The sequence below is a fragment of the Phyllobates terribilis genome, unplaced genomic scaffold (assembly GCF_046119375.1).
Source record: "Phyllobates terribilis strain yellow unplaced genomic scaffold, ASM4611937v1 Scaffold_2__4_contigs__length_985480577, whole genome shotgun sequence".
Classification (NCBI taxonomy): Eukaryota; Metazoa; Chordata; class Amphibia; order Anura; family Dendrobatidae; genus Phyllobates; species Phyllobates terribilis.
This window is the reverse complement of record NW_027362762.1, coordinates 617,954,265-617,979,633: the sequence shown is the minus strand read 5'-3', so window position 1 is coordinate 617,979,633 and position 25,369 is coordinate 617,954,265. Positions and strand designations below refer to the sequence as shown.

The 25,369-nt window shown below is 48.7% G+C and overlaps 1 protein-coding gene across 3 annotated transcripts in view; it reads left to right on the top strand.

The window, feature by feature from the left end:
- Nucleotides 1-24,078, top strand: part of LOC141252892 (opticin-like) — a 224,209-nt gene extending 200,131 nt beyond the window's left edge. For all 3 annotated transcript variants that reach the window (XM_073670652.1, XM_073670651.1, XM_073670650.1), the window contains exon 7: nucleotides 23,399-24,078. In XM_073670652.1, coding sequence (XP_073526753.1) covers nucleotides 23,399-23,569 — 171 coding nt within the window. In that variant the 3' untranslated portion in view covers nucleotides 23,570-24,078. The remainder of the gene's footprint in view (nucleotides 1-23,398) is intronic.
- Nucleotides 24,079-25,369: the final 1,291 nt, after the last annotated feature.

Below are 25,369 nucleotides of genomic sequence, written 5' to 3'. Positions count from 1 at the left end.
TCACTAATAATAAGTACAGTGACAGTGTTGGTTACTGTACTTGTCATTTAGTGTTAAAATAAAGGATTTATAAAAAAAAAAAAAGTTGGCGTGGGGTTCCCCATAATTTTAGTCTCTAGCGGAGGTTAAGCAGATGCCTGGGGCAGATGTTTGAAGCCTGGGAAGGGGGTAATAGCCACGGAGCTTCCCAGGCTACTAATAACAGCCCCCAGCTGAATACCTAGCCTTTACTAGCTATTAAAATGGGGGACCTCAAAAAAAAATGACGTGGGGTCCCCTATTTTAATAGCTAGCAAAGGCTAGGCAGACAGCTGGGGGCTGATATTAATAGCCCAGGAAGGGTGCCTTGAATATTGGCCCACTCCCAGGCTAGAAACACCAGCTGTCAGCCGCCCCACGTCATTTTTTTTTTTTGAGTCCCCCATTTTAATAGCTAGTAAAGGCTAGGTATTCAGCTGGGGGCTGATATTAGTAGCCTGGGAAGCTCCGTGGGTATTACCCCCTTCCCAGGCTTCAAACATCTGCCCCAGCCATCTGCTTAACCTCCGATAGAGACTAAAATTACGGAGGATCCCACGCCAATTTTTTTTTTATTAAATCCTTTATTTTAACACTAAATGACAAGTACAGTAACCAACACTGTCACTGTACTTATTATATATGTGACTGACATGTTTCTATTTATCTAATCTATGTGTGATACTCTATTCTTTCTGTTCTAAATTGTCGGGTACCGGTGTATGCCGCTGATGAATTGCCGGCCGGCTTTTTTAAAGAGATGGGTGCATGAAAATCGGAGGGCACTATTGTGTTCTGAGTGCCCTGCTATGTTTTTCATGCACCCTCCTATATACCCTGCCTGCCTGTCCGCCTATATATTCTGCCTGCCTGACGTTTAATTGAGCACTGTTCCCATCGATTTGGGCAATTTATGACCTTCTGCAGACCGCTGGGGGGTACCGCCAGAAAAATGCTTGAGTTTCCCATAGACTTACATTGGGCTCGTTGCTCGGGTCGAGCACCCGAGTATTCCAATGTGCTCGACCCAAGCTTCGAGCAACCGAGCATTTTAGTGCTCGCTCATCACTAGTAGTGAGGAATCTGCTTCTCAAATGCACATTAATTCCACGACTTCTGAACTTACCCTTACAGAGGTATTCTTATCTCGTGCATTTATGCCGAATCTATGGATATTACATAATGGATAGTACATGCGGATCTCACAGATGGGACCCACATGTATATAGAGAATGAGGCACTGCTGTTTTTCGTGGAGAGGTGGTATAAATTCCTCTACACATGGGTGAGAATTCTGCCATCTCTGAGCTGAGAGAGGAACCTGTCAGGGCCCAGTTAGTGGGATCGACAACTACTATATGCCTTTCTACTATTGAAGATGAGAGCAGCAGACGATGCACAATGGAGCTGGCGCCTACTCTTCGTGTACTCAGGGCCAAACAGGCCAAAATACAAATGTTACAGGGAATCTGTCACCACATTTGGCCTGAACTATTAGTATGGACATACAGGTTCTAGGCTGCTGAGGACAGCGATCCCTATATGCCTCATATCAGATGTCTTGTTGTGGAGAAATCATCTTTTATCACCTTATGTAAATGACCTTTTCCAGGCTATGGGGCGGACATTGCTGACAGATTCCATTTATGGCTAAGTTCACACGATGCGTTTTTTATGCGTTTTCACGGCGGTTTTCCCACCACGGAAATGCGACAACGCTTGTAATAGGTCTGCTAGCTGTAGCAATGGTAATCCGGATGTGCTGTGCATATGATGCGGAAATTTCCGCTCCAGATTGCCATTGGGGTAAAAACCGCAGCATGACCATTTCTTGGCCAATCCCGCCGCGAATTCGCGCCCATTGACTTGCATTGAACCCGCAGCAAACCCGCAGGTATAATATCTATACCTGCGGATTTGCTGTCTTTCAGTTACAGCCAATGGCCACGAATTTTCGGCAGAAACGCGGTGCGGGTGGTACCGGGGTCGGGAGAGGAGGACTACAACTCCTCTCATCTGACCACCGCTCCCGCTGATAACATTTATCCCAAATAACCCTCACACCAAGTGACAATGCTGCAAATAATTTAACGGGAAATCTGAAATACAAATCTACGCCGAACCATGTGGACATTGCAGAAGATTTGCCTCTGATTTTCTTGTATGTTATGAAAAGCAAAAAAAGTCAATGATTTTGAAATTTTCAGAAAAAAATACAATGCATTATACATAATACACCTCAGCTGTGCAGAACCTCATAATACACCTCAGCTGCTATAGAACCTCATAATACACCTCAGCTGCTGCAGAACCTCATAATACACCTCAGCAGCCGCAGAACCTCATAATACACCTCAGCTGCCACAGAACCTCATAATACATACCTCAGCTGCTGCAAAACCTCATAATACATTCCTCAGCTGCCTCAGAACCTCATAATACATACCTCAGCTGCAGCAGAACCTCATAATACATACCTCAGTTGCAGCAGAACCTCATAATACATACCTCAGCTGCAGCAGAACCTCATAATAGATACCTCAGCTGCCGCAGAACCCCATAATACACATCAGCTGCTGCAGAACCTCATAATACACGCTGCCTCAGAACCTTATAATACACCTCAGCTGCCGCAGAACCTCATAATACACATCAGCTCAGCTGCAGCTGATTCAGCTGCTACAGAACATACATCATAATACACCTCAGCTGTTGCAGAACATCATAACACACCTCAGCTGCTGCAGTACATCATAATACACCTCAGCTGTTGCAAAACATTGTAATAGACACCTCAGCTGCTGCAGAACCTCATAATGTATCTTAGATGGTATTGTTGCATTAAGTTGATAAAAGCCATTCTATTTCCACATTGAACCATTACATGTGATCTGCAGAGAGCTATGACACCATGTAACGTATGAGACTCCCAATGTTGTTTTGACACAAGATAAGGAACCTGACAGCTGATATCTACTGCACGACCCCCGGGCAGCAGGAATCAGAGATTGGCTTGATTAGTGCAGCCTTGTATGATTTACTCTGATGTGGCCGCGCGTTTCAGAAAACATTCAATATCCGGCCGTGGGAAGATGTGACCAGGGCAATTAGCCCTAGAGGCCGGCCTCTGGCGGCTTCTCCCTTCTCTACTCCCCTAAACTGACAGGTGTCCCCCCTGTTTGTAATTCTGTACATTGACATGCTGAATCATTAAGGTGCACAATATGCGCTCTGTAAGGGCTCGCTCACACTGATGAGTAGCATCCGATGATTCTGTCATGCGAGAGCATCGGTCGCGATACCCAAATATCCCTTGGCTCAAACTGTGTGGCAAGCGTGATCCGAGTGCCATTATACTGTGATCCGATTCTGGCATGCGAGAATCAGATCACAGGTGCAGAGAAGATTGGGAACTTAATTCCTCTGTCTCCTCCATTCTGTGAGTCGGCGTATATCGGACTGCACTTGGATGGCATTCGAGTGCAGTGTGATGTTTTCTACACACCAATAGACTCGGCATGAGAAAATAGACGTATAGTTGGCACTACCCCATAATATAACATTGGAGCGAGTGCTATCTGATGAAACATTGGATAGCACTCGTCCAAGTTATACGCTGGCTACTCGCCAGTGTGAGCGAGCCCTTAGGATGACGCTCTATTTGCTCATTCGAGTGGTCATGTGATCACCTACATGAGATTTGCTGACTTGTGGTCATGAGACGACTGAAGTCTCCTCCTATTTCATTGTTTTAAGTTTCAATTGAGAGAAGCAGGAGGACCGTCAGTCGTCACATGACCACAAGTCTGCAAATCACATGTGAGCGATTATGTGATGACCGCTGGAATCAGCAAGTAGAGCGAAATCCTAATAGAGCGCATATTACACACCTTTAGGATTCAGCATGTCACTTTGTAAAATTACAAACATGTAAATTATACCTATATATTACACTCTACACATGCCCTGCACCTCCTCTACATCCAGGGGCCTATCAAATGCCCACATCTGCAGAGCACACTGGCGGCACGTCACAAGATCTGTCTGATGTGATTATACAAAAGGATGCCCGCAGCTGCAGAACACACTGGCGGCACGTCACAAGATCTGTCTGATGTGATTATGCCAATCAGATGCCCGCAGCTGCAGAGCACACTGGCGGAACGACACAAGATCTGTCTAATGTGATTACGCAAATCAGATGCCCGCAGCTGCAGAGCACACTGGCGGCACATCACAAGATCTGTCTGATGTGATTATGCCAATCAGATGCCCGCAGCTGCAGAGCACACTGGCGGCACATCACAAGATCTGTCTGATGTGATTATGCCAATCAGATGCCCGCAGCTGCAGAGCACACTGGCGGCACATCACAAGATCTGTCTGATGTGATTATGCCAATCAGATGCCCGCAGCTGCAGAGCACACTGGCGGCACATCACAAGATCTGTCTGATGTGATTACGCCTATCAGATGCCCGCAGCTGCAGAGCACACTGGCGGTACATCACAAGATCTGTCTGATGTGTTTATGCCAATCAGATGCCCGCAGCTGCAGAGCACACTGGCAGCACATCACAAGATCTCTCTGATGTGATTACGCCAATCAGATGCCCGCAGCTGCAGAGCACACTGGCGGCACGTCACAATATCTATCTGATGTGATTACGCCTATCAGATGCCCGCAGCTGCAGAGCAAGCGCAAGACAGGAAGTTTGTGGTTCTCTGCTCTGCAACTGTTTTCATCTGGGGGTGCTGCCGAGGAAATAGCAATGACCCCCTCACTCATGGGCCCAGTAGATAGCACAGATCTATATAAATAAAAATGTAAATGTTCGTTTGTTCAAAATCTTAGATCTCCAAAAGTTGTGCACAGATTGCTTTGAAATTTTGACACAACGTTGCATTCGAATACACGCATGTTTTTATATACCTACTATGTTTTTATATACCAGCTATTGGACATAAAAGCAACAGTGAGAGGGGGGTGTTACGAGCTCAGTCCCAGGCTGACTCTCCCCGACCACCCGGCATTCTCCCCCCCTTAGTGGCATCTCATTCATAAATCCTTCTCCCTCTCCTTCATTCGCCCCAGCTGCTGCTTGTGCTCTGCTCCTTTCAAGTCCCCCATGGGGGTTGGGGGTGACTCGCCCAGGAGGATATGGGGGACTCGGTACCCGGGCCTTTTACCTTCTTTGGGATGTCATGGCAGTCGGCTCCCGGGCCCGTACCCTGGGGTCATTCTTTAAAAGGGGGTTGTAGCTTGAAGGGGATGAATAATAGTTTTGTCTCGTGACACCACCTGTGGTTCCCGGTAATGGGTACTGGCGCTGCTGCAGACCTCTGGGGCAGATGTTAGTGACGTGCCCCCTGGGCCGTGGGGTACTCGGCAGCCGGGCCCCTGGTTGCTTGGGGGGATATCACGGTAACTGTCCCGGTCCGTGACCCAGGGCGGTCAGAAAAAGGGGGGATAGTTTATAGGGGATTTGGAAAGTGTTCGTGACGCCACCTGTGGATTGTGGCTAAAGGGTGCCGCCGCTGCGGAGCAGTCCCCTGGAGCTGGTGTTACGGCAGCAGGGATGGTGTGGCTCTCCACAGGTAGAGCTACAGTAGCTCCAGGGCAGTGTAGGGGTGTAGGTTGTGGATGCTGGGGAGAGACGGCAGGACGGTCCAGGAGGAAAGACAGACACTCACACGGGGGTAAGCTTCAGTACCTTTACTGGTGATGATGCAGGCACGGTCCAGGGTACTCCGGACGTAGGGCGCACTTTTGGACTCTCCCCAGTGAGCAGGTATAGGGCCTCCTGATCCGTGGCTTTACTCGCTAAGATTCTGGCCTGCCTGGAACTAAGCCTAGCTTGGTTACTGTCTCTCTCTCACTTGCACCTGCTGACCTGGTGGTAGGGCCTTTTCTTGGAGATCACTCTCCCTGGTTGCTGGGGCCTCCGTGACTCCTAGCCCTGGTACTGTAGTCAGCGTTTGGTAAACCTGGGACCTGTAGTCCTCCAGGGGTTCCGGTGGTCCCTACTGGGTATAAAGAGACCCCGTAGGCACGGACTCGGTGTACGGTATATATCTCAGGGTGAGCCTGGTATGCTCCTCTGCCCCCTCGTTACTTCTTCCATCTCCTCTCGCCTTCGGCCACACTCAGGGCCCTCACTCGTGCTGTAGGCCTTGGCTCGCCTAAGCACAGCAGCCAGCGTGCTGCCTCTTCGCTGCTCTCTGAGCGTCAGCACGCTCTCTTTCAGACTAAACACTGCACTCTGACTCTGTCTGAACAACAACAACAACTGAGCTGCCTGGCTCCACCCTCCCTATTTAGATCCCTATCAGGGCTCCCTCTGCTGGTCTGAGGTGGTAGGGTGGAGGTGTGTGAATGTGTGAGGGCCTCTTGTGGAGAAGTCCATCCATGCACCCTTCTGGGTTCTGTGGCACCAATGCGCAGCAGGGCGCTACATCAGGGCAGCTTAGTTGGTGCGGCTCTCCACAGGCAGAGCACAGCTCCAGGGCAGTGTAGGTGCAGATGGTGATGCTGGGCGTTGTAGTGCAGGAGCGATAGCGTGGTAGAAATAACTGACAAAAACAGTGGGGTGCAGTCATCCGAGTATACTCACAGTTATTCAGGCTCCTCAGGTAGCACTAGATAGCTGACAGTCTCCCACGTCGCGCTGCGTTTACCAGGCAGGGGTTCAGCACTCCCTCTGGTATCTCAAGAGCACTTAACGGGACCCCTCTCTGTATGTTCCTTTCTTGGCCGACTTCCCGTGCTATGTCTCTCCCTCCTGCCCTGCGCCCCGCCACACAAAGTCCTGATCAGGTACCTTGAGATCCCTCTGGACAACTTGAAGTTCCCGGACCTGGCTTGGTGCCTTTTTTGGCGGCTTAGGTGCGGATGTGGCACCTGCACCTTGAAAGTGCAGAAGCCTCCGGTTTTCTAGCTGAGACGTAAAGTAACTCGGCTAGTCCAGGGACGGGTTCCCTTCTTGCGGCCTGATTCCTCTGACGCTTGGCAGATTCGGGCGCACGGGTGCCATCCTGCACTCACCGTACCCCCTGGGATCCCTTCTGTTACTGGAGCCTTTCTCCTCTGCTCCCCTCTCACTCCTGGGACTCTCTTACTAGGCCCCACTCTAGAGCAGAGCTCCTGAAGAGACTCTGCTCCTCAGACTGCTCCTCTCCTCTTCTCTCTCTCACTGAATCCACCCTACACATGATGGCTTCCCTTATTATACTACTCCTGACAGTGCTCCCCTGTTCTGCGTCCTCCACCCACACCCACTACTTGGTTCCCCCTCACTTTTGGTTCCCCCCACTCCAGCCAGGGACGGGGCAGCAGAAGAAGTGCATAATGCCCTTCCAGCCGGCCTAGAGTAGTGTAGTGTTGAGTGCAGGTGTTGGGGTCCCGGGCAGTACTCCATCCTTACCTAAGAGAAGGAGATGCCACACCTCTGGGTGAGGTGCAGTACCTCTATGGCGACTGAACCCTCAGGGGCGCCACAGGGGGAAGAGGAATGACGAGACCGTCAGTTCAAGGCAGAAAGACGCTGCTGCTCATCACCACCACCGCCTGAGTGGCGACCGCCTCTGCTTTAAGCCACCTCTGCTGCTGCGGCTTCTTCTTCACCGGTAGTCGTCTTATTCCCGACTGCGCAACAACAAGCGGGGGAGGGAGGGAAGGAGAGAGGAAGGCTGCACGGAGAGACGCAGGCCGCGGCCTCTGCTCTGGGCGCTGAGCTGGGCCCGAGCCTCGCAGCAGTGGGCGGATAGCGAGCGAGTGCAAATCCCACTGCGCCACTGGTGGGAGCAGCGCTGTGATCTGGCCGGTGCCGGCCCGGGGCATGTCAAATGGATCACCCCCTCCTCCTCTGCCGCCTGCCTTCATCGCTGCGCCCCCTCCTGTTATATTCCCTCTGTACTTGGGAATTGCATAACTAGCAATCTTTGACATGACCGGCTCCATTGTGACACCTGACTGTGTCAAAATTTCAAAGCAATCGGTGAATAACTTTCAGAGATTTAGCATGGAAAAATATTACAGAAATGCAAACTTATTGTTTGGGATGAATGCACAATGGCGCCCAAAAAAATCGCTCGAGGCTCTTGATCGATCATTGCAAGATTTACGTGGAAACATCAGACCATTTGGGAACACATTAATATTGCGTGCTGGAGATTTCAGTCAAACATTATCTGTAATTCCTACTACTAGGATACACTAGGGTACATACTATGGGGCCTGTACTGAATGGAGCAATATATGGGGCCCGTACTGAATGGAGCAATATATGGGGCCCGTACTGAATGGAGCAATATATGGGGCACATACTGAATGGAGCAATATATGGGACCCGTACTGAATGGAGCTATATATGGGGCCCATACTGAATGGAGCAATATATGGGGCCCGTACTGAATGGAGCAATATATGGGGCCTGTACTGAATGGAGCAATATATGGGGCCTGTACTGAATGGAGCAATATAAGGGGCCCGTACTGAATTGAGCAATATACGGGGCCTGTACTGAATGGAGCTATATACGGGACCCGTACTGAATGGAGCTATATACGGGGCCCGTACTGAATGGAGCAATATACAGGGCCCGTACTGAATGGAGCAATATATGGGGCCCGTACTGAATGGAGCAATATACGGGGCCCGTACTGAATGGAGCAATATACAGGCTCCCTACTGAATGGAGCAATATACGGGGCCTGCACTGAATGCAGCAATATATGAGGCCCGTACTGAATGGAGCAATATATGAGGCCCGTACTGAATGGAGCAATATATGGGGCCCGTACTGAATGGAGCAATATATGGAGCCTGTACTGAATTGAGCAATATACGGGGCCCGTACTGAATGGAGCTATATATGGGACCCGTACTGAATGGAGCTATATATGGGGCCCGTACTGAATGGAGCTATGTATGGGGCCCGTACTGAATGGAGCAATATATGGGGCCTGTACTGAATGGAGCAATATATGGGGCCTGTACTAAATTGAGCAATATACGGGGCCCGTACTGAATGGAGCTATATATGGGACCCGTACTGAATGGAGCTATATATGGGGCCCGTACTGAATGGAGCTATATATGGGGCCCGTACTGAATGGAGCAATATATGGGGCCTGTATTGAATGGAGCAATATATGGGGCCCATACTGAATGGAGCAATATATGAGGCCTGTACTGAATGGAGCAATATATGGGGCACATACTGAATGGAGCAATATAAGGGGCCCGTACTGAATGGAGCAATATATGGGGACCATACTGAATGGATCAATATACGGGCCCCGTACTGAAAGGAGAAATATATGGGGCCCATTATACTGAATGGATCAATATACGGGGCCCGTACTGAAAGGAGCAATATATGGGGCCCATTATACTGAATGGAGCAATATATGGGGCACATACTGAATGGAGCAATATACAGGGCCTGTACTGAATGGAGTAATATACGGGGCCCGTACTGAATGGAGCAATATACAGGGCCCGTACTGAATGGAGCAATATATGGGGCCCTTACTAAATGGAGTAATATACGGGGCCCGTACTGAATGGAGCAATATACGGAGCCCGTACTGAATGGAGCCATATACGGGGCCCGTACGGAATGGAGCAATATATGGGGCCTGTAATGAATGGAGCAATATACGGGGCCCGTACTGAATGGAGCAATATATGGGGCCCGTACTGAATGGAGCAATATACGGGGCCCATACTGAATGGAGCAATATACAGGGCCCGTACTGAATGGAGCAATATACGGGGCCCGTACTGAATGGAGCAATATACGGGGCCCATACTGAATGGAGCAATATATGGGGCCCGTACTGAATTGAGCAAAATATGGGGCCCGTACTGAATGGAGCAATATACAGGGCCCGTACTGAATGGAGCAATATATGGGGCCTGTACTGAATGGAGCAATAGAAGGGGCCCGTACTGAATGGAGCAATATATGGGGCCCGTACTGAATAGAGCAATATATGGGGCCCGTACTGAATGGAGCAATATACGGGGCCCGTACTGAATGGAGCAATATACGGGGCCCGTACTGAATGGAGCAATATACGGGGCCCGTACTGAATGGAGCTTTATATGGAGCCCGTACTGAATTGAGCAATATACGAGGCCCGTACTGATTGGAGCAATATACGGGGCCCTTACTGAATGGAGCAATATAAGGGGCCCGTACTGAATGGAGCAATATACGGGGCCCGTACTGAATGGAGCAATATACGGGGCCCGTACTGAATGGAACAATATATGGGGCCCGTACTGAATGGAGCAATATACGGGGCCCGTACTGAATAGAGCAATATATGGGGCCCGTACTGAATGGAGCAATATACGGGGCCCGTACTGAATTTACGCACAGATGATGTCATGCTGCCCTGGGTGATCAAAAGCCGCTTGGGATGCCAGATGGTTAGAGATTCACGACATCATGTCCAGCTGCCAGGTAGCACTGACCCGGACGCTGGACCTGAGACGCGGGAATCCATCCGCTCATCTCTAGTTCCAAACGTCCTGGATACAGCGGACAGTCCTGGATTTGAGTCTGCACCTGCAGTCTCTGGCGTATGCTGAATGTCCCTTATTACCAGCGCCCCTCTGACAGCTCCTCCTGCCGGGGGGAGAAAGAAATGGTAAATGGGCGTGGATTAGCTTGTGGCCAAGGGCGTGGCTACACGCGCCACATGATGTATCCCTCTTTTTATTCTACAAAAGTTGGGAGGTATGCAGACATATATTTTACACATGACACATATAGACACTGTAGCACATACAGTGGTGGCCAAAAGTATTGGCACCCCTGCAATTCTGTCAGATAATACTCAGTTTCTTCCTGAAAATGATTGCAGTCATAAATTCTTTGGTATTATTATCTTCATTTAATTTGCTTGCAAGGAAAAAACACAAAAGAGAATGAAGCAAAAATCAAATCATTGATCATTTCACACAAAACTCCAAAAATGGGCCAGACAAAAGTATTGGCACCCTCAGCCTAATACTTGGTTGCACAACCTTTAGCCAAAATAACTGCGAACAACCGCTTCCGGTAACCATCAATGAGTTTCTTACAATGCTCTGCTGGAATTGTAGACCATTCTTCTTTGGCAAACTGCTCCAGGTCCCTGATATTTGAAGGGTGCCTTCTCCAAACTGTCATTTTGAGATCTCTCCACAGGTGTTCTATGGGATTCAGGTCTGGACTCATTGCTGGCCACCTTAGAAATCTCCAGTGCTTTCTCTCAAACCATTTTATAGTGCTTTTGGAAGTGTGTTTTGTGTCATTATCCTGCTGGAAGACCCATTACCTCTGAGGGAGACCCAGCTTTCTCACACTGGGCCCTACATTATGCTGCAAAATTTGTTGCTACTCTTCAGAATTCATAATGCCATGCACATGGTCAAGCAGTCCAGTGCCAGAGGCAGCAAAGCAACCCCAAAACATCAGGGAACCTCCGCCATGTTTGACTGTAGGGACCGTGTTCTTTTCTTTGAATGCCTCTTTTTTTTTCCTGTACACTCTATGTTGATGCTTTTTGCCAAAAAGCTCTACTTTTGTCTCATCTGACCAGAGAACATTCTTCCAAAACGTTTTAGGCTTTCTCAGGTAAGTTTTGGCAAACTCCAGCGTGGCATTTTTATGTCTCGGGGTAAGAAGTGGGGTCTTCCTGGGTATCCTACCATACAGTCCCTTTTCATTCAGACCCCGACGGATAGTACGGGTTGACACTGTTGTACCCTCGGACTGCAGGGCAGCTTGAACTTGTTTGGATGTTAGTCGAGGTTCTTTATCCACCATCCGCACAATCTTGCGTTGAAATCTCTCGTCAATTTTTATTTTCCGTCCACATCTAGGGAGGTTAGCCACAGTGCCATGGGCCTTAAACTTCTTGATGACACTGCGCATGGAAGACACAGGAACATTCAGGTCTTTGGAGATGGACTTGTAGCCTTGAGATTGCTCATGCTTCCTCACAATTTGGTTTCTCAAGTCCTCAGACAGTTCTTTGGTCTTCTTTCTTTTCTCCATGCTCAATGTGGTACACACAAGGACACAGGACAGAGGTTGAGTCAACTTTAATCCATGCTAACTGGCTGCAAGAGTGATTTAGTTATTGCCAACACCTGTTAGGTGCCACAGGTAAGTTACAGGTGCTGTTAATTACACGAATTAGAGAAGCATCACATGATTTTTCAAACAGTGCCAATACTTTTGTCCACCCCCTTTTTTAGGTTTGGTGTGGAATTGTATCCAATTTGGCTTTAGGACAATTCTTTTTGTGTTTTTTCATTGAAGACAAATTAAATGAAGATAATAATACCAAAGAATTTGTGATTGCAATCATTTTCAGGAAGAAACTGAGTATTATCTGACAGAATTGCAGAGGTGCCAATACTTTTGGCCACCACTGTAGTACATTACATGACTCGCCCCCAGGGCCGTGGGGTACTCGGCAGCCAGGCCTCTGGTTGCCGGGGGATATCACGGTGGCTGGCCCGGTCCGTGACCCACGGCGGTCAGTGAAAAGGGAAACTTCTATTAAATGCGGATTTTGGGGTTATTCGACGCCACCTGTGAGGCCACCTGTGGTGCCTGGTGAAGATCACCAGCGCTGCTAAAGTCCTCTGAGGCAGATGTTAGGGCAGCTTGTGATGGGACGGCTCCCCACAGGTGGAGCGGGCCTCAGGGCAGTGTGGGGGATGTACTGGATGGTGGTGCAGGGGAGAGACGGCAGGATGTTCCCAGAGGAAGGATGGACACTCACACAGGGGTAAGCTTCAGTACCTTTACTGATGATGCTGCAGGCACGGTCCAGGGTACTCCAGGTGAAGGGCGCACTTCTGGACTCTCCCTAGTGAGCGGGTATAGGGCCTCCTGATCCGTTGCTCTATTCTCTAAGCTTCAGGCCTGCCTGGAGCTGGGCCTAGCTTGGTTACTGTCTCTCTTGGCACCTGCTGACCTGGTGGTAGGGCCTTCCCTTTGGAGATCACTCTCCCTGGACGCTGGGACCTCTGTGACTCCTAGCCCTGGTACTGCAATCAGCATTAGGTGGACTTGGGATCTGTAGTTCTCCAGGGGTTCCGGTGGTTCCTACTAGGTATAAGGAATCCTTGTAGGCGCGGACCCGGTGTCCGGTATTTATATATCGGGTGAGCTTACTATGCTCCTCTGCCCCCTGAGTTCCACTCTCCTTTTCTCCTCGCCATCGACCACACTCGGGACCCTCACTACTTGGCAGCTGGCGTGCTGCGTCTTCATCGCTCTCTGAGCGTCGGCACACTCTCTGCTCACTCTGAGCTGTGTTCCTTTCTCTCTGAACACTCACTAAACTGTCTGCACTCACTGCAGACTAAACACTAACTGAGCTGCCTAGCTCCACCTTCCCTATATATGTCCCTAACGGGCTCCCTCTGCTGGTCTGAGGTGGTAGGTGGAGGTGTATGAATGTAGTGAGGGCCTCTTGTGGAGAAGTCCATCCATGCACCCTTCTGGGTTCTGTGGCACCAATGCGCAGCAGGGGCGCCACATTCCCCCCTAGTAAAACTCAGTACTCCTGGACTGAAGCATTTTTCAAAAACAGGTTAACAAATAACATTTCTTCCCTTTATGGGAGGCACATCTCTTGAACGTTACAGGTATAAAAATATAATAAATATATACAGATATAGAGCGTCCTCAGAGTCTTACAAGTTAATGGTGTCCATCTCACCGGTGAAAGAACATGAGGCACATGAGGGACCCGCCTGAAAACCCTCAACGTAGGCCCTGGGCGTGGCTACAGGGCATAGGTGATCCAGGTGCTGGACCACGTCTTCCGCCACGCCAAACGAGTTTTTGTTCAGTGGTCACTTAAAAGGGCACTCCACGGAGTGCAACTACATACAAAAGAGTTTGTGGGCTGCTCACAGTCCTCAGCCGCTGAGTCCTTCATATATATATACCCTTACGGGTAACTAATGTTCATATAAATTGTCCATTGTAAGGCAAAACACATCAATAATTAATTACATGAAAATCCCACAAAAATAACTTACCCCAGGGGCAACTATTTATACTATAAGTATTTTTACTTATTCACTAAACCTGACAGGGACCTGACCTTTTGTACTGCGTGTTGACCTACGTAGTACTGGGGTGGTGTTGATGTCCGTGTTTGCATTAGCCGCTACCCTATCAGATCTACGTGTGGGTAAATTGTAGAACTGTCTTAACCTCTCTATGGGACTGGCAAGTGTACCATTGGCTGGGCCTTCTTGCTCTGCTCCAACCGGGGATCCTTCTTCTGGGAATTCTTCTTGAGCAGGCTCTTCTGGGGCACTTACAGGTTCTACTTGCTGCGGAGGGTCTTCTGGCTGTTGGTAGAAATGCATCACAGGTATTATTACAGCTCTACCTAGCTGAGGCCAATCGGCCGGGAAATCTCCTAATTCAGTGTGTATCACTGCTTCTTTAGGCTCCTCCGGTACGATGAGAGGCACTTCTTCCTGGAGCTTTAGCAGACCTGGACACAACTTCAGATGGTCTCTAGATACCGGTGCAGTCGTTCTTCCTCCATCCTTGGTAATTAGACAGGTCTTCCTGTTATCAAATCTTGAATTTAACACAGTGTAGGGTTCCCTCTCCCACTGGTCATCAAGTTTGTGGTTTCTTCTTTTTCTCTTTAGCACAACTTCTCCAGGTGCTAAGGGTTCTGCTGGCGCACTCTTGTTGTACTGTGCTTCCTGCTTGTCTCTTACCCTATTCAGACTGTCTTCGACACAGGCTTGTACTCTCCTGTACTGTTCCTGTTGCGTCGTGTCCCAGTCCTCAGTGGACATATCTGCTTCGGGTTCTACTACACCAAGCTCCAGGTCCATGGGCAACTTTCCGGGTCTTGCTCGCATGAGATATGCTGGAGTACAATTGGTGGAACTCACAGGTATGTGGTTGTACAGATCTACCAGGTCAGGTAGCTTGTCTGGCCACTGGTTTCTTTCTTCTAGCGGTAAGGTCTTCAATAGGTCGATGACGATGTTATTCATCTTTTCACATAACCCATTGGTTTGGGGGTGGTACGGTGTAGTCCGGATCTTCTTACACCCGTACAGAGGGCAAAACTCCTTGAACAATTCGGCTTCGAAGGCAGTGCCTTGATCTGTCAGCACCTGCTCCAGGTATCCATGGGGCCTGCAGAAGTACGCCTGAAACGTCTTCGCTGCAGTTTCTGCCGTCAGATCCTTGACGGGGCGACCACCAGGAACTGGGAATAGTGATCCACCATGGTCAGGGCATAGGAATATCTGAACCTGCTGGGTGACAGCTTGACATGATCCAGGGCCACGATCTCCAAGGGTTGAGTTGTCTTGATGGGTTGCAGGGGTGCCTTCTGGCTGCGGTAGTCTTTTCTTCTGAGGCTACAGGGTCCACAATCCCGGCACCATCTCTCTATGGAACTGCGCATTCCAACCCAATAAAACCGACCTTTCAGCAGGGTTTCTAGCTTCTTCCAGCCAAAGTGCCCCGCTTGATCGTGGTAGGCCTCCAACACCATCTGGATGTCCGTCCTAGGCACTACGATCTGCCATACCATCTCATGGGTCCTTGGGTTGACGTACCTTCGGCACAGCTTCTCTCTATAGATAAACAGCCGGCTTCTCTCATTCCACAGTTGCTTGGCTTGTGGAGACGCGTCCTTCTCCAGGGAGGAACCTTCCTAAGTTATCAGTTCTTTGATACGGCTGACAACCGGGTCGCTGTCCTGGGTCTCCTTCCAGCTGTGGTGAGGCAAAGGGTTTAACGTCTTACCGCGATGCCTCCTGGAGGCTCGTTGCTCGTGGACCATTCCATTACGGTGGAAGGCATGTAGCTCAATCTCCTCCAGGTCATCCACTTCTTCTTCAGTGTCCGACTGGTGAGGCATCCTGGACAGGGCATCGGCGTTGGCATCCTTGCGGCCTGCCCGATACTTAATGGTGAACTGGTAGTTTGACAGCCGAGCCATCCATCGTTGTTCCATGGCTCCTAACTTGGCTGTTTCTAGATGAGTCAAGGGGTTATTATCAGTGTAGGCAGTGAACTTACTGGAGGCTAGGTAGTGCTTTAACCACTCGGTGATGGCCCAGACCAGGGCCAGGAACTCCAACTTGAAGCTGCTATAGTTCTCTGGGTTCCTCTCGGTCGGGCGGAGCTTCCTGCTTGCATAGGCGATCACCTTCTCTCGGCCATTCTGCTTCTGACTTAACACAGCTCCTAATCCCTCATTGCTGGCATCAGTGTACAGCAGGAACGGCTGGCTGTAGTCAGGGTAGGCTAGGATCTCTTCGCCGGTCAGGATCTCCTTCATCACCTCAAAGGATTCAGCTTGCTCCTTACCCCACTGGAACAGGGGGTTTCTGCCTCTCCCGGACTGTCCTACCAGGAGATCTTGCAAAGGCGCCGCTTTCTTGGTATAGTCCTTCACAAACCTCCGGTAATACCCGACTAGTCCCAGGAACTGACGTACCTCCTTGAGGCTCTTCGGCTTCGGCCATTTCTGGATGGCAGTGATCTTCTCCGGGTCCGGTGCTACTCCTTCTGGACTGATGATGTGCCCCAGGTACTGTACCTTTCGCTTGAGCAGGTGGCACTTGGAGGGCTTCAGCTTCATACCATACCGGGATAGCGACTCAAATACCTCTGCCAGGTGCTTCAAATGGTCCTCGTACGTTTTGGAGTACACTATCACGTCATCCAGGTATAGCAGAACAGTCTCGGAGTTGCGGTGTCCCAGGCAGCACTCCATCAATCTCTGGAACGTTCTGGGGGCGTTGCAGAGTCTGAACGGCATACTGTTGAACTCGCAGAGTCCCATCGGGGTAGTGAAGGCCGTCTTCTCCCGATCATCTTCAGCAACAGCTACTTGCCAGTACCCACTAGTGAGGTCAAGGGTGGAGAAGTAATTTGCAGACTTTAATGCAGCCAGGGATTCCTCTATACGCGGCAAATGGTATGCATCTTTGTGTGTTATGCGATTTACCTGTCTGTAATCTACACACATTCTCATGCTTCCATCCTTTTTCCTGACTAGGACCAGGGGAGCTGCCCAGGGACTACAGCTATCCCTTACTACCCCTGCATTCTTCATGTCGTGCAACATCTCCTTCGCCTTCTGGTAGTGTGCTGGTGGTATGGGCCTGTAACGTTATTTGATGGGTGGATGGTCACCTGTGGGTATATGGTGTTGTACCCCTTTAATCCTCCCAAAGTCAAGTGGGTGTTTACTGAATACCTGCTCGTATTCCTGAACCACCCGGTGTACACCCTGTTTCTGATGGGCAGGAGAGGTGTCCGTCCCAATATGGAGCTGTTGACACCAATCCTCCACCTGGGTTCCTGGGTCATTATCCTCCACTTGGTCTGGTGAGGTTAAGGACTCCGCCGTGTGTATGGAGTTGTTATCTACTGTGTACAGTTTGGCAACAGTGGCGTAGCGTGGTAATCTAATCTCGTCCTCCCCATAGTTTAGGAGGCATACGGGCACCCTCCCATTGCATACATCCACGACCCCTCAGGCAATCAAGAGTGTAGGTCTATGCTCCAAGCTAAGGGGCTCTACTAAAGCCTGGTAGCTCCATCCTTTGAGACCTATTGCTGCTCTACACCAAATCAGCATCTCACTCATCGGGGGAATCACAATGGGTATGGGGTCTGTCACCTGTACATTACCAATTTCACCACCTGATAGCTTTACCTGCTGCTGGTACATAAGGGCTCGGATCTCTTTCTGGAGAACACTCCTCTGCCCTGGTCTGGCGGTGTCAGCCATCTGTTGGAGCAAGAACAATACTTCTCCCAAACAGTTACTAACAATATTTGTGCCAAGTACCATATATACAAGTCTGTATCATTAGGATTAGTCTCTACTACAATCAGTCCATGGTCCTTCAGTTCCACTCTTTCCACCTTTACTGCTCATCCTTAACCCCGACTAGGTTAAGGGGGAGGCCATTGGAGGCATACATGGAAAGGTTTGGAGCTGGTGGGCGAAGTTCGTCTATGGACCAGAACCTTTTGTAGAGGACATCTGGCATGATGGTTACCTGAGATCCAGTGTCCTGCAGGGCAGGTGTCGCAATGCCGTCCAGCACAATGCACAGGAAAGGTCTTCCTCCTACGAACCGGCGGTACCAGTTTGATGGGCCTGGTTGGTCTACTCCTGGGTGTCGGCCCTCGGCCCCAGGGTTTCCTCGTTTAAAGAGCAGGTCCGCGTGGTGTGGCCTGCCTTCTGGCAGCGGTAGCAGATGAACTCTCCTGGAGGGCGACGTTGGTCGTGGGTCCTCCCACGAGGTGGCGTTGTCCTCCTACGGGGTGGCGTTGTCCTCCTTCTTCTTCTCATCCAGGGGACATCCTCAGGGCTGTCGGCTAGCAGGATCCTTCATTCCGGCTCAGGCTCTGTCTGTAGCTGCAGGGCGCTCATGACAGTGGCCAGGGTTTTAATTAACTGGCGCACTTCAGAGCGTAAGCTGTCCAGCTCACTAGGGGGCACTGTTTGCATCCTTGTTTCAGCCGTCAATGGAGGAGCAGTGGGTGCTTCGGGCACTGGGGTGGCCCTACCCTGGTAATGCTGTATAGCAGTATCTGTTGTTTCCAGGGGCTGTAGGCACTTTATAGCCATGTCCTTAAGGGTGTCAAAAGTGGCATCTGGATGGTCTAAGGCCCACCACCGTACAGTTCTGCTCTCTTCCTGGGACTTCAGCCCCGGATGAATTGTTCCGTCAGCATTTTATTTTCCTCATGGATGCTGGCTGGACTAACCCATTTCAGGGCCCGCAGGGCCTCCTGTAAACACCAGGCATAGTCCCGGATACTGTCCTCGGGTTTCTGGACACACTGGTAGAACCTCATCCGGAGATCTGTTTCAGTGCGGTTTTCAAACGCTGTTCGCCAGGCGCAGATTGGGCATCAGGAGCGTTAACCGGTGCTCCGGCGGCTTGCTGGTCGTCGGCCATTGTTGCGCCCCCCTAGTGAACCGGAGCCTACCTTCTTTAACAGGTAGGCCGCAGCTCCGCGGGCGATGGTCTTCTTTCAGGACCTTGCATCGCACGCGTCTGGCGTCAGAGCGTCCTCTGGCTCCTTCCAGGACCTGATGCTTCCTGGTTCAACGTCAGGGGCGGGGCGAGTCCTAGGCTTCGCGCGCTTCCAGCGGTTACGCCCCTCTTCTTCCCGCGCGGCAACAGGAAAAATGGCGGATATGGCAGGAAAACCTCAGGAATGGCGGGAAAACTTCACCACAGTAAGGGTTACAGTCTCTTAAGGCGCACAGTACCCAGTGGCAGCGGGCACGCAATCCTGTTGGTGACACCAGAAAGCTGACTCGCCCCCAGGCCCATGGGGTACTCGGCTGCCGGGCCTCTGGTTGCTGGGGGATATCACGGTGGCTGGCCCGGTCCGTGACCCAGGGCGGTCAGTGAAAAGGGAAACTTCTATTAAATGGGAATTTTGGTGTTATTCGTGATGCCACCTGTGGTACCTGGTGATGATCACCAGTGCTGCTACAGTCCTCTGAGGCAGATGTTAGGGCAGCTTGTGATGGGACGGCTCCCCACAGGTGGAGCGGGCCTCAGGGCAGCGTGGGGGATGTACTGGATGGTGGTGCAGGGGAGAGACGGCGACGCCAGATCGTCAGTGTTCATCGGGATGTGCGCCGCGGTGGTTCAGGTAATGAACGCTGCATGCGTGCGTACCTGCACATACGTTACCTGCGCTTTTAAAGGGCCCGTGCCCCTAAAAACCGTAGGCTTTTTTTAACTTCTTTTTCTTCCCCCTCTCCTCTGCAGCAAGATGCCGGGCCCACCGGGGAATTCCCTGATACCCCGCCAGGCCAGTCCGACCCTGGCCACCGCATAGTTCGCACATAATGTCATGCAAGGTGTGGGAATGACTTAGTGCAACACAAAGGGAAGAGGGAAAGTGAGCCCAGACTCTAGTGAAAGGGGGAAGTCGAGACCTCCTAGGTTGATCTAGCGTCACCCTGTCTCCCCTAACGTCCCCGTATTGGCTCTTCACCAATCCCTGCACACGTGCCTCGCCCTGTCTTTCCCTGGCGCATGGCTATGGCTAGGGAAGAGAGATGAGCACTACATAAACAGGGGGAAATTGCTTTAGATGACTCCAGACAAATTCGCACACATCCTCAAGCTCCAGAGAGGACAAAGTACTTCTCTTCCTAAAGCCTTCACAAGTAGTAATGAATATCGCCGGGACAACCCTCTGGAACACAGCAGGTATTTATACACCCTGACCAGGGAGTTAATTAGCCAGAGGAAGGTAGCCGCTTTGTCCTAGAGGCAGCCTCTAAGAAGATGTCTGTAATGCCAAACGTAGAGATCTCCTGCAACACACTGCAGGGCGACTGTCTGTCACTTCTGACACACCCGTGACACATAGGTAAAAACGGCCATAATTGGCTCCACCATGAAGCACCGAGCGCCTGTACTTGGTTTGGACAGACATTCTGTGCGAACAGTCTCTTTCATGAATCAGGACCTCAGGGTTCTACATACACAGCACACATAGGCATATTGACAGCTTTCTCTGTTTCAGTGTGTGTAGATTTAGAAGGCTGTAATCAGTCCATGTAAGTAAGGTAAGCAGGTGGAGTAAATCAAATTAACTTATATATCATGATTCTCAGCTCTCCTTCCTATATCATACACTGAAGTCAAATAGGGCAACATGAATGACAGGTTTGCTTTAAAAGAAAAAATAATGAGAAATATTATATAAAAAATATCTGACACTTCAATATCTATATCATGATGACTAAGACTCCACTAGCATCTGGTGTACACAGAATTTGAGCATATTTACAAATTTCTTTGCAATAAAGCACTGCTAGTTGTTGGTACGGCACAGCTCTGGATGTAGTTTTCAGAGAAGTATTTATAAGTTGCACAGTTCTTTCTATAGCCGGAGATGTAAGTAAGCGCATTTGCCAAAATTATATAAAAAATCCCACCAACATAATGATTATCAATTTAAATCATTATGAATAATGCATGTAGAGTACATGAATACTCCTAAGTTAAGCAAACACTTAAATAAAGGAGAAAAGGGAGTATTTACTAAAAGGTATAAACTTTATAACTATTAAAAAAAGCATGATCATAAACATATTGGAATCAAATAGACAGAAAATGACAACTGACAAGCACGGGGGAGAAGATCCCGCATGACTGGGGATGAACAAATATATATAATGGTATCAGGAGTAGGTGGGAGGAGGCACAAAAAGTAACAGTCATTACACATTGAAGTATGCAATAATATTGCCGAAGTCCCAACCAACTGTGCCCAATTATACAAAAGCCTTACCCATATGCCGGAGCGGGACGCCCCCGAGGTCGTGGGAGCAGGTAGTGCGGATCCCCACATATTTGATTCCAATATGTTTATCATCATACTCTTTTTAATAGTTATTAAATAAAGTTTATACCTTTTAGTAAATACTCCCTTTTCTCCTTTATTTAAGCATTTGCCAAAATGTAGTGCTGTGGCCCCAAGCACGAAGTATAGGTATAAGGGTTACCTGTGGTGTGTGTGTTGTTTCTCACTTGCATTATATTGCATACTATTATTATTATTTATTTATATAGCGCCATTGATTCCATGGTGCTGTACATAAGAAAGGTTAACATACCAAATACAGATATCACTTACAGTAAACAAACTAACAATGATAGCCTGGTACAGAGGGAAGAGGACCCTGCCCTTGCGGGCTTACATTCTACAGGAATGGGGCGGAGACAGTAGGTTGGGGGGTTGCAGTAGCTCCGGTGTTGGTTGAGGTGGCAGCAAGCAAGGTCATGGCAGGCTGTAAGCTTGTTTGAAGAGATGGGTTTTCAGCTTCCGTCTGAAGGATCCAAGTGTGGCGGATAATCGGACGTGTTGAGGCACAGAATTCCATAGGATGGGGAATATTCGGGAGTAATCTTGGAGGCGTTTGGGCGAGGAACGAATAAGTGTGGATGAGGAGAGAAGGAGGTCTTGGGAGGACCGGAGATTACATAAGGGAATGTATCGGGAGATTAGTTCAGAGATGTACGGAGGAGAGAGGTTATGGATCGCTTTGTAGGTCAGTTTTAGTAGTTTGAACTGGATACGCTGGGCAATTGGGAACCAGTGAAGGGATTTGCAAAGGGGGGTAGCAGAGGAGTAACGAGGCTAGAGATGGACCAGTCACGCAGCAGAGTTAAGGATGGACTGGAGGGGTGCGAGAGTGTTAGCAGGTAGGCCACAGAGGAGAATGTTGCAGTAGTCGAGGCGGGAGATGATGAGGGCATGCACAAGCAGTTTAGTAGATTGAGGGTTGAGGAAAGGACGGATTCTGGAAATATTTTTGAGCTGAACGCGACAGGAAGTGGCGAGAGCTTGGATGTGGGATTTGAAGGACAGGGCAGAGTCAAGGGTTACTCCGAGGCAACGGTTTGTCGATAGAGGGGAAAGAGTGATGTCATTTATTGTGATAGAAAGATCAGGTGGGAAGGGTATGCGAGATGGGGGAAAGATGATGAGTTCAGTTTTGTCCACATTGAGCTTGAGGAAGTGGGAGGAGAAGAAGGAGGATATGGCTGCTAGACATGCTGGGATTCTGGACAGCAGAGAGGTGACATCTGGGCCAGAGAGATAGATCTGGGTGTCATCAGCATACAGATGGTACTGGAAGCCATGGGATTTTATGAGCTGTCCCAGGCCAAGGGTATAGATTGAGAAGAGTAGGGGTCCTAGGACAGAGCCTTGAGGGACTCCAACAGAGAGGGGGCGGGGTGCCACTGGCATTAACGTCTCCGAGGATTGTTTATCACACAAATTTGATTGTGTCGGCACGAATGCACCTCGTGTTTTTACATGCTGTTTGCTTGTGTTGTTTGTTCATTGTTTTGGGCTTATTCTATTTAAGTGGTTTAATTAAAAGTTATGTTTTAATCACCCCACTATTTGCTATATCACATTTATTTCAATCATTTTGATTGACAGCTCGCTCTGCACATACGCATCCTGCAGAGTTGGTTGGCAATCAAAGTGCTAGAACTGTGATTGTAGCACTGGTGGCTCCTGGGAGAAAGTTTATTTTCTGCAGGTAGCTGCACTGTCAATAAACAATGTAACGCTATTTACCTGTAGATTAACCATGTATCTGTAGGAAAATAATGTTTTCTAAGATGATACGTTCCGTTTAATCCTACAGAGTTTAGCATTTACATTTCGCTTAAAGGGGGTAGAGAACACTTAACATTTGTTAGCTGGAAGGTGATGGATGCAATGCTCTTCTATGTACAGTATTTTAAAATTTTAAAATTTTTACTTTCATTTAGCTGCTTATTTTTGTATTCACAGAATAACAACATCCAGACATTGCATAAAAATACGTTCTGTGACAGCCGAGACCTTACTTTCATCAGACGTGCTTTGGAGGATATCCGAATGGATGCTAACCCAATAAACCTCAGCAAATTTGCAAATGATTATTTCTGTCTACCCAGACTTCCCACTGGGCAATACATCTGAGCCGATCAAGTTGCCAACCTACAGAACTCAATTTGGTTTGCTGTAACACATTATAATGTTTTTCTGTTTTCTGTATATCATAACTAAGACTAGAATAAATTGTAACATTTTCTATTTTTTACCTTTATATTAGGTTATTGAGATATTACCTTAAAGGCAACAACAAATCTATATGTATTCTGTACATTATATGAGAGATTACAGGCGAATTCCATCCATAATATAGGAAACTGTTATATCATTGAGGGCTTGACATCTGCAACCTTAACCAGAACGAAGGGCCCTATCACTCTTTGTTTTCACATGTACATTTGTCTGGAGCAGTAGTGTAAATGTGGATAGATTGTCACTGTTGGAATACACCTTTTTAAACCTGTCAAAATACATGAATTATTAATTTTGTCCTGTCATTTATTAAAGGGAAGACTTATTTGAAGTTTACTTTAGGGTATTTCTGTGCCTTGTAGGAGAGTAGATTTTCAAGACATGATTCTTTGCAAAACAACTTTTTCATAAGAAGCTAATTTGACTTTGCAAGTAAAATGGTTTGAGTTAACAATTAAAAAAGTTTCTGAGCAACTTGAGCATGTGCATAGATCCTAAACTACATGCTTCAAACCTTTCTAAAGGTATGTATGTCTGCCTCCACCGAGCCGGGGTATAATGGCGGCCAAGTGTCATGGCGGTCTTGCCGGCAGGCCATCATCAGCAGAATAAAAAGGAGAAAGTTGTCAAGGGATACAATAAGTTGGACATGTCTCAATAAGTAATGTCCAGACCTCAGGTGCAACAGGAAGAGAAACTAAACTTTTACTGGGGCAGTTGATGATGATGATGATTACAGCTATCCACTTTCAGTACACTGAGCCAACAGCTCTTCATGATGTGATGAACCCAGCTCTTTTCCGGCAATGTGTAGCAGCTTTCCTCACTCCCGCTGCATATACTACTATACTTACGCTAAAACTTCTCTCAGCCTGGACCTTGGCATCCACAGCACATCAGGCATACAGGAAAGTACCTCATCTCTCTTCCCACCACTGACAAATAAGAATCCTCCATAGACATCCCTCGTCTGATCCCTAACTGATGTTAACAAAGAAAATGACGGCACTTCCACTATAAGAAATAGGTGTGAACAGGTGCTTACTAAGAGGAGTTACCTCCATATACATGAAAAAACAAAGTAGCACTCTGTAACGCTGAGTATGTGAATTTGAAGTATGAAATATGAATAGCATTACTGCTGTAGAAAATAGAAATAAATGAAAAATATTTGAAACATTTTAGCGCATGTAAATATGAAGTATGAAATATGAATAGCATTACTGCTGTAGAACATAGAAATAAATGAGAAATCTTAGCGCATAAATTGGCCAATTCATGTGTACCTGACAGCCACGATAAGGCGTTTTTCGATGTCAGGACCTAATAATGTGAATACCTCTCTAAGGGACATCCGTCTGCTTATGTGTGGGAAAGTAAGATCCTGATGCAAATGTGGCACCCCAGGGGTCTGGTTACCACAGTAATAGAGATATTATGTCTGAGAGCAAGTGGGAGGTTTCTCTGGTCAGGAGCCCTAAGCATGCAACACGGCCCACCCAGACCTGGGAGGGGAGGAATCTGCCCTTATAAACTGGGTCTGGGGCGGGATTAAGTTAGTCAGAGCCTGGAGTGAAGTTCCAAACACAGGGAAAGGAAGAACTAGGAGCTCTGTAGGAGCAGGAGCGAGTGCCAGAGGCTGGAAGCTAGAGAGCTCCCCTTGGCTGAAGACACTAAACCAGGACACGGAGTCCG